Source organism: Propithecus coquereli, unplaced genomic scaffold, assembly GCF_000956105.1.
Source record: "Propithecus coquereli isolate 6110/MARCELLA unplaced genomic scaffold, Pcoq_1.0 Scaffold18, whole genome shotgun sequence".
Classification (NCBI taxonomy): domain Eukaryota; kingdom Metazoa; phylum Chordata; class Mammalia; order Primates; family Indriidae; genus Propithecus; species Propithecus coquereli.
The window spans coordinates 1,282,716-1,292,105 of NW_012142745.1; the positions used below are offsets into that span (position 1 = coordinate 1,282,716).

The following is a 9,390-nucleotide window of genomic DNA, read 5'->3' on the forward strand; positions in this document are numbered from 1 at the left end:
GGCTTCATGGTGGCTGTGACTCTTGCAGGTGTCCCAGATGACCTGGCACTGGGCTTGGAGCTGAGCCGTCGTGAGCAGCAACAGTCAGTCACCTCCAGGTCCGGGGGCACTCAGGTCCGGCAGACCGCTGTTACACGCCCCTCTGACAGTGACCTCTCTGAGGATGAGGACCTGCAGCTTGCCATGGCCTACAGCCTGTCAGAGATGGAGGCAGCTGGGAAGAAACCGGCAGGTGGGCGGGAGGCACAGCGACGACGGCAGGGGCGCCCCAAGGCCCAGCACCAAGATCCAGGCGTGGGAGGGACCCATGAGGGTGTAAGGGGTGAGGCCGCCAAACCCAGCCCATCCCCAGAGGAGAAGGCGTCCCGCTGCCTCATCCTCTGAACACCAGGCCCAGCGCAGCCTGATTCGTGTCATGACTGGGGTCTGGCTCACTGCCGGGAGAGTGGAGAGGAGCATGGCCGAGTTGCGGGAGCCCGTCTCCAACTCCGTGCTCCCTCTGCAAGTTTCCCTCCCAGGCCCACCTGCACTCTGGTGTGGACTTGAGATTTTCTGTGCTCAGCCCAGGCCTGATAGGTCCCTGGGTCAAGCCCAGGGTGGGGGGCGTCAGGGCAGTGGAAGGGCCCGGGAAGCAAGGATGCACTTACTGGAAGGGGAATTCCTGAGGGGTAATCAGTGGTTTGGGCTGGGCCTTTTGTGCCCAGGTCCTCTGCCACCTGCGTTGCTGATGATGTCAAGGAAGGAGGACTTGGCCTGGGTTCTCTGAGCCCAAGTTGGCAGCTCCACTGGGGAGCAGTGCGGGCTCTCCTTGTCCAGCTGCAGACACCCCCATCCTGGTTTCTGTGCAGTGTTGAGCTCTGACCGTCTCTGTTGCTTCCCTTCTGGTGCCGCTTCTTCCTCCCACTCTTCTCTCTGCAACTCCCTGCGGGCCGCATCGCTTGCTTTCACGGCCGCTCATCTGGCTAGGACTCCCTTCTCCTTCCTTCCCCGAGAAGGCCTCAGTGTGGCGAGGAAGATGCTGGGGCCCGTAGGGCCATGAGGTCTTCTGGGGAGGCTAGCTGGGTGGGGCGGGAGCCTCTCAGCTGTCCGGATTCAGAGCCGGAGTCCACTCCTCCTCCCTTCCTCTTGCTGCCTCAGCCTGCCCCCAGCCTTGGGACTAGGCAGAGGTGAGGCTGGCTAACCCTGGAGAGGTGGGATAGGGCCAGGGTGACCCAGGAGGGAGGCCTAGGAGGGGACTGTACCCTATGTGACTTCCCCACCATCATCAGGGCTTAGGGAGAGGGCACATGGCTAGCCCAGGTCTGCATGCTTGGCTCCATCCTCCAAGGCTTGCTGCTGACCCTCTCTCCTGTCACCCCGCCCCCGCTCTCTTCCTAGATGTGTTCTGAGCTGGATGTCCGGGATCCAGAGTTGCAGCACAGTTACAACAGGACAGCGCCCTCCCCCATGCGCTGGGAGGGGCCTCTCCATTCCTCTCCCTCACCCATGCTGAGTGTAGAACTGGGGCCTGGGTGGTGGGTCGGGGGGCCGGGTGGGAGGAGTCATAGTTGTAACCTGTGCACGCTCTTCCCTGGGTGTTTGGTGCTGGCTCTTGGGGACTACAAATCCCAGAATGCAATGCACCTGGCCTCATTTCTGATAGGTCATGCTTTGGGGGAAGTGGTGCGGGTTTATGGAGCTATGCATCTTGGGACGTGTTCCAGCCCAGGTCGGCCTGTCACTCGCTGCCAGGCAGGGAGATCGGGTCTTTTGATTTGTCCCTGGAAGGGTGGCAGGAATGTGGATGATGGGGGAATGATCAGAGAGCCTCGGTTCCCCTGACACGTCTTGCTAGCCCCAAGGTTGGAGTGGGCAAATCAAAGCCCTGCAGCATCTGGGTGAGGTTCTTTTCCTGTGGGCAGCCTGGGGTCCAAGGAACGAGCCAGAGCAGTAGCATGTCTGACTAAGCAGGGTGAGGCCCCAGAAGGCTGAATGGTGTGGGTGGGCAGAGAGCCTGGAAGGGAAGGCCGCCTCGTGGGGGGTGCGTGTGTGTGGCTGGGATTGGCATGTGATGGGAGCTTCGGGCATGCCGCTGCTTGTATGGCTTTCTTTGGCCTCTGACCCTGCTGCCCATTCTTTCTCTCCACCATCACAGAAGAGCCGCCTCTCCTCCTCCCTGCCTGGGGAGCCCAGTGGCCAGGGAGGGGAGTGGTGGAGTCAGCCCTGTAACATTGAGCCTCAGAGACCTATCAAAGCCAGCAGGGCTGAGCTTAGACCGAGGGAAACACTGGAAGTCAATAAAGCTGAGTTTTGAGAGCTCACTGGTACGCTGTATTCTTGTGCTCCTACTTTCCAGGGGGGCCCAGGAGGGGCCCTGTGGGACCAGTGGGTGACACTTCAGGCCTCACACTTCCCTTTGTGCCCAAAAGGAGGTGCAGGCCTTGCCAGTTGATAGAAGTTCTCTTTGACCAGGTCACCCTCCCCAAGTATGTTATAGAACCCCAAGAACTGCTCATATTCTTTGTCCTCACCTCTTGGGGGCCCACGCCAGATTCCCCTGGCACCCACCACCCAGTACTCCACAGCATAGCTCAGATCAGACTAAGGTAACACTTGATGGAGAGCATGGGGACCACAGGAAGCTGATATCACATGGCAAAACCTTTAAACTGTATGTATCCCCAAGACCCGTGGACAGCCCCTTGGCAGGTTTCCTTAGTTCACAGCCAGAGCCGTGGGCCAGGGGCACGTGGAGGGGTGCAGGTCTGCCCCCCACCCCAGGGTCAGGCCCCAGATTCGTCAGCAGCCAGGGAGGAAAAAGCCAGGTACCCCTCCCCTGCTGTTTCCAGCCCTGGGACAGGCACCTTCCGTTGTCAGGCAGGGCCGCAGGGCTCCCCGCGGCCTCTCTTCCACTCTAGGTGGGCTCTCTGCTTCTCCCTCAATAGCTGAAGGGCCTATAATGTGTTGTCTTCAAAGCCCTGAGGCAGCCTGCCCTGAAAGAGGAATTTCAAGGCTCCATCCTGAGAGGGATCTGTGGAAGCTTGCAGCGTGGCCAGACCAGCGGAGGACCTGCGGTCTGCTGTCTGCTCCCTTCGCTGCCTGCACAGGGCAGGGGACTGTGCCTCAGCACGGCCAACTGGCCCTAACTCCCAAGTAGCTCCAAGTAGCTCCAGGCACTTTTCACCTTGTTTCTATGTCCACCTTTGTCCAAGGACACCTGACAGGCAGGTAAGAGCACCTTCAGGACCATGCGGGTGGAGGGTTCTGGGAGCTGCGGCCTGACAGAAAGGGAGAAAGTGTCCTTTACCCCTGGTGAACGCCTTTCTGGAATCACACAGCCCTGGCTTAGAGTCACTATCAGAGTTTTGCTGCAGTTTTTGCCTAAGGTGTGGCAGGTTTGCCAGTATCACCCGGCTCAGTCCTAACCGCAGTCCTGCATGACGTCTGTTACTCCTGAGGCTGAAGGGCACGAGGCAGCTGCCCAAGAACCGACAGGAGAGGCTGCAGAGAGGTTAAGCTGCCTGGGTTCGAATTCTAACTCCACCACTTACAAGTCGTGTTACCTTGGGCAAGTTCTGTGCCTCAGTCTCTTCATCTGTGAAATGGGCCCAATCATTGGTAGTCATGGAGATTAAACAAGCTAATGTATGTAAAGCGTCTTGGAGACTGCCAGCCACACGGGAGACACAGAGTAAAGGAACGGCGACCTCACTGCTATGAGCTCCTTTTCAGACCCAGGTGAGCCCGACTTGCGGCTGGCGCTCTCTCGTCCCCCTCTGCACCTCCTGAGAGAGGCAGCAGGGCTGGGACTGAGGCTGGGGCTGGAGTCTGGGAGCAGAGCAGACAGAACCACGTGGGAGTCTGGGTTGCAGCTGCACAGACAACACACTAACTTTATTCACATTGATACAAAAGTAGATTTCTCTAGAAATGTTCTCTAGTGTCAGAAGGAGCGAATTGAGCATGGCAGGGGGCGGTGGGAGGAGGCCTGAGTGTGGGGGCAGGGAGGGACGGAGCAGGGGTCAAGGAGGCAGGCTGGGGCAGCCGGGGCGGGAAGGCAGGAGAAGCTGGGGCTGGCGACCCTGCACCCTGTTCCCTCCGCACTGGAGCGTGGGGGCGTCCACACGGATGTGTCGGTGGCATCCCGAAGCATGGGAGCGGGGCCGGGGAACTTAGGCAGGAGAAGGCCCTGGGTAGAACTGCTGCCCTGCTGCCCCCATCCTCTCCTCTCCCGCTGGCTGCCCACTGCCCCATGGGATGCCCCGGACCGTGCATGCAAGAGGCTGAGGCCTGCCTCTTCCCACTTCTGCTTCCTCCACACTCCTCTTGGAAGGGCTGGGCATGCCCAGGAGAGCCAGGGTAGCAGGTGGGGGAGCGAGGAGTGGGCACACAGATAGATGCTCATACAGGCAAAGGGGGAACGGAGGCTGGGCTGCCCACCATGGGGCCCTGGGGGTCTCACTGGGGCAGGGCCTTGAGGATGGCATTCACCTCCTCCGCCACAGCTGTCAGGGCAAATTCAAACTGGTCCTAGGGAAGGGCAGTGGCAGGAGGGTCATGGAGAGGCCTGGCCTCTGCTCTTGCCCCAAAGGGACCTCGGAGGTGCTACACAGGTCCCTTGGGAGGAGGGGGAGTCCTCCTGGAGGCTGGAGGAGTCCTCTTGGAGGAAGGGGAGGCAGACGGGAGAGGCAGGCTGCTGCTGGTTTCCCCCAGGTGGCCAAGAAATGGGTGCTAGGGGAGGGTTGCAGCCAGGGTCAGGGCAGGGAGGCATGGTCACCTTAGAGCGGACGAGGCCAGGCCGCTGGTCACGGACATGCTCCAGGGTGGCAGCAATGTCGATCTCCTTCACTCCTGGAGATGGGGGGGCACAGGAGGGTTGCTCAGAGGGTGGCTGGAAGAGGACAGGACCCAAGAAGCCTGGGGTACCCTGGGGTGGGAGACTTGGAGGATTGGCCAAGGCCTGGAGGTGTGACACCCTGCTCTTCTGTGAGCTCCTGGAACCCTGAGTGCCGGGGAGACTCTAAAAAGGTCCTGGAGGCTGCAGGCACCGTGGGCACACTCCTTACCTTTTGCCATGCGGTTGAGTACCATGTCAATTAGGATATAGGTGCCAGTTCTCCCTGCACCATCGCTGAAACAATAGTTGATGACAGGTTCAGCTTGTGACCCAACAGGAAAGGGGAGGGACAGAGGAGACATGGAGGCTTGGGGTAGGGAGGACACTGGTTGATCCACTAGGTTTGGCTTGGGGACAGCGTGAGTGGGCTGAGGATGAGGGAAAGGTCATTGCACTTGGGCCCCAGGACTTGGGCCTTGAGTAGGAAGCCTGTGACCTGTAGGGTGTCACTTGGGCAATGGGACAACCAAGAAGGAGAGAGTAGCTCAGCCCTGAGGTGGAGGCAGCAGGAGGGAGTGGGAATGGGCCTCGCCAGCTGGTGACTGGGCTTTTGTTCAGACAAGCTTTTGTGTAAAGGGCTAGAGAGTAAATAGTGTTGACGCCATGGGCTACATACATATGGTTTGTCACACGTTCTTCTTTTCTCTTCTACCATTTAAAAATGTGAACACCACTCTTAGCTCATGGGCCATTAATAAAACAGGCAGTGTGCCAGATTTGGCCCATGGGCTGTAGTTTGCTGGCATCAAGGGGACAGGCAGGCAATGTGCATGGCAGATGCACATGGGAACCAGAGAGAGGGGAAGGAATCAGGAGGCCCGACCCCAGGGCCCTCTGGCCTGAGTCACACTGTCCCTTTCTGTCCCTACCCACCTGCAGTGCACGATGATGGGGCAGGAGCGGCCCCGGTAGCACTTGTTCACCTTCCTGCAACAAGAAATGGGTGTGAGGGCCAGTAGGCACCAGCAGGAAGGGAAAAGGGAGCTGAAGCACATATCATGGGCCTCTGTTTCTTCTTTTCTCCCCAGCTTCCCAGGGTGGAGGGGGAAGAGGGCCGGAGGAAGGAGTCAGAGCTGCAGGCAAAGAATCAGAGCTGGTGTGGGTGGCACTGGGCTTGCCTTGTCACTTACGAGCTATGTGCCCAAGCTATGCACCTGGAACAACTGATTTAAACTCTTTGAGCCTCAGTTTTCTTACCTGTAAACAGGGGGTAATAATAATAGTAACTTTCTCCTTAGGGTTCTTACAATGGTTACATGAGATAATCCATGTAAAGAACTAAGTGAAAGGTCTGGTACAAATTAGGTGCTCAATAAACAACTACTATTAATGACAGTATGTAAGAATGTTAACAGCTGCCTCTACCGGAAGTCCAAGGGGGTAGGCTTTCTGCTAACTTCCAGGGTGTCAGGCTTTCAGGGTGTCAGTCTTGCCACATCCCTACTTGGCCCCTCTGCCATCCTCTACAACCACCCAGGCTATTCTCCTCTCTACTCAGGCTCCTAGTGGCCCTCACCAGCTGTGATGTCAGTTCACCCTGGGCACAGAGCTCCTCTGGCCAGGGGAGAACAACCCCTCAACTCAGAATATTGTGCTGCTGCCTGTGGAGCAGCTTCACCTCAGCATGGGCATTCCGTCGCTGCGTTATATTCCGACTTGGGGTCCACTTGGACCTCAGACCCTTGTCTGCTGCCCCTGACAGCTCAGCAAGGAGCAGGGGGTTTCTGCCCTCTCTCGGTGGCCCTGTCTAACCTGCCCTTGTCCCTGTGACCTTCTGCTTTGAGAATCACCTGCAGACTCCTGCTGTCCCCTCTGGGCCAGGACTGGGGAAGACCTTCTTAGGGGTTATCAGTTTGTTCCAGGGGAAGCTTGGAACTTAGCGGTCCTCCAGCTAAGGGGCCAGGTGCCTTAGAACAGTTTTACAGGTGATCACATGGTTTTCTAGCACATTGTCTGGTATGTCAGAGGGCTGGGATTGAACAGTAGTCACAACAGTGGTTTCCACTCATTTAATAATAATGATAATACGTAGTATCTAGAATAGTTAATTCTATTCTAGAGCCCTTGTTATGGACCAGGCACCTAACTAGATTTCACATACTGTGGTCTGGTAAACCTCATAACAACCCTCTTAAGTATGTGTCATCATCCTCATCTTACATCCTCATCATCCTCATCCTCATCCTCATCTCAGGTAAGGGAACAGCAGGAGGTCAAAGAACCTTCTCAGGGACTTCTTTTGTTAATTTGCCTTCCCTCTGGTGGACCGTCACCAAACCGCATTTATTAAGCAACAATTAATTTGTTCTGTATGTCTAATGCCAACTAAGTTTACATTATTCAGCCCTAAAGCAAAGAAACCTTTTAGCTTACCTGTCCAGCCTTAAAACAGACCCATGCACTGGTTCTATCAAGATTTTTTAAACAGAAAAGAAGGAGAGAGCTCTGCTACCCTGGCATTGCTTTCAAGATGCCTCTGCCTCAGGCCCCAGGGACCCCAGTTAGAAAGCATTGTCTTGAGGTTCAGAAACTATACCCAGGTCCCCACCCCCAGCTCTGCTCCTCTGCCCAGCACCTACAGACCTCAGGCCAGCTTGGCAAGGGACGGAGAAGCAGGAGAAGGCTGCAGTGTGGGTGGGGCCCCTGCCTGTGGTGGCAGGCTTCCCAGCCACCTGTCTGGGGCAGGGAAAGGCCGGATGCTGGAGGCCTGGCCTGGTGTGGGAGTCAGTGTCAGCGTCAGAACAGGGTAAGCTTCCTGCCCCAGCCCCCCGCCTGCTCCACTGAGTCCTCAAGATCTCTGCACTCCCTTTGACAGTCTTTGCCTCTTCCCTGTGCCCCCTGCCCCCAGCTTGGGGTGGTCCCCAGCCCCATTGTCCTGTCTGTCCATGCAGCAGCCACACCTGCCAATGATCACTTTTGTGACTATGCAACTGGAGTGAGAATACTAGCTGCAGATCACAAAAATGACACTGGCAGCCGTGAGGGAGAGAGAGAGAAAGAGGAAAGAGGGAAGAGGGAAGAGGGGACAGGGAAGGTCAGGAAGAGACAGAGACAAAGAGAGGCAGAGATAAATAGAGAAGGAGGGGAAGAAGTGGAGGAAAAACAGGGGAGGGGGAAGAGAGAGAAGAAGAGACAGAACAAGGGAGCGGTGCCAAGAGGGAGAAATGGAGACAGAGGGAAAAGAGTGAGACAGGAGAGTGACAGAGAGAGAGAGAGAGATGGGGGAGAGAGAAGAGGAAAAGGAAGGAAGGAAATGGGGAAGAATGCAAGACACACGGAGAAATACAAATAGAGGTAAAGAGACAGGGAGAGGGATAAAGAGAAGATGGTAGGAGGGAGAGATGGAGAGAGTAGCGAGGACTGAGCATAGTGCTGGGGCCTGGGGAGAGGAGGACAGGCGGAAACAGAAAGAGACAGGGAGCAGAGGCCAAGGAGAGGGAGCCAACAAGGGAGCGACAGAGGCTGGAAGTAAGGCAGGCTCTTCTCGAGGGAAGCAGGCGGGGAAGGGGCCAGGCACAGAGAGGCAGGGAGGAGGAGAGGGCGTGAGCGGGAGCGAGCAGAGCAGCAGAGTGACACCAGACACGGAGCCGGCCTACGCGGGTGGGGAGGCGTGCGGCCTGGGCACGGCCGGACGGACCACCCTTCCTGGTTGCGGGAGCGGGAGGGTGGGATCTGGAAGGCTCACACCTGGGGGTCCAGGCTCCTGGGCGCCTGCCCCGGGCGGTCCCACGCCGGCTGCGCGCCCGCGCTCACCTGCGGAAGTCCAGCAGGGGCCGGGTGGAGGCCGGGGTGCCCTCTGCCGGCCAGCTGAGGAAGTGGAACTGCGTGAGCGTGCGCGTCTCCTGGGTCTGCACGTTCTTCAGGTAGAAGCTGCGCACCAGGAAGTCCTCGCACCAGATGTGCTCCGACACCAGGTTCACCTGCCGAGGGGGGCCAGGCCTGAGTGCGGAGAGGCACCCCCAGCTCCATGTCTGCGTGCACGCTCCTCGCGACCTTCTCAGGCGGGATTAAATTCCAAGTCCTTCAGGAAGCGTACCCACCCACCGCCCCAACAGTCCCAGCTGTCCCCAGGAAAAAACCCTGGCTGGCTGTCACTTATCTACTGCTCAGGACTACTGGTAGCCTTCCCACCTAGACACAGCTACTGCTGTGAGCTGCTTGAGGTCAGAGTTTCTCTTTCCTCTTCCTCATAGGGTCTACCAAAGTGTCGTGCTATGCATACCACAAATGTTGATGAAATTCTACAATATTTTTATTTGATTTCATTCATTAAGCATGAGCAGGACCAATAAAAGCCTTTTTAGAAAGATTGCTGAGTGCTCACTTGGTGATGAAAAACTACTATCCAGGCTCATCTGGCGATAAGAAGCTTCAGTTGTGTAAGTTCTGTTACAGGGGAGTCAGCTGCTCCCATGTGTCTAGAATCTCTTCCTCCTTCCCCCACTTTGCTTCTGCCCAGTTCCTCCCTACTTATCCTCTCTCCACACGAAAAAGTTTGTTTCTATTTTATTTTA

The 9,390-nt window shown here is 57.1% G+C and overlaps 2 protein-coding genes across 4 annotated transcripts in view; one reads left to right on the top strand and one right to left on the bottom strand.

Moving 5' to 3' along the window:
* DNAJB2 (DnaJ (Hsp40) homolog, subfamily B, member 2) overlaps positions 1-2,298 on the top strand; it is a 7,506-nt gene extending 5,208 nt beyond the window's left edge. Inside the window, exons 9-10 of one of the 2 annotated variants that reach the window (XM_012642534.1) lie at positions 29-232; positions 1,378-2,298. In XM_012642534.1, coding sequence (XP_012497988.1) covers positions 29-232; positions 1,378-1,388 — 215 coding nt within the window. In that variant the 3' untranslated portion in view covers positions 1,389-2,298. Of the gene's footprint in view, positions 1-28 lie in introns of both variants that reach the window. The other variant, XM_012642533.1, reaches the window with a different exon arrangement.
* A 2,139-nt stretch (positions 2,299-4,437) lies between these two features.
* PTPRN (protein tyrosine phosphatase, receptor type, N) overlaps positions 4,438-9,390 on the bottom strand; it is an 18,052-nt gene continuing 13,099 nt past the window's right edge. For both annotated transcript variants that reach the window (XM_012642536.1, XM_012642535.1), the window contains 5 exons: positions 8,630-8,796; positions 5,750-5,803; positions 5,046-5,110; positions 4,757-4,830; positions 4,438-4,509 (listed from right to left, as the gene is read on the bottom strand). In XM_012642536.1, the coding sequence (XP_012497990.1) occupies positions 4,438-4,509; positions 4,757-4,830; positions 5,046-5,110; positions 5,750-5,803; positions 8,630-8,796 (432 nt within the window). The remainder of the gene's footprint in view (positions 4,510-4,756; positions 4,831-5,045; positions 5,111-5,749; positions 5,804-8,629; positions 8,797-9,390) is intronic.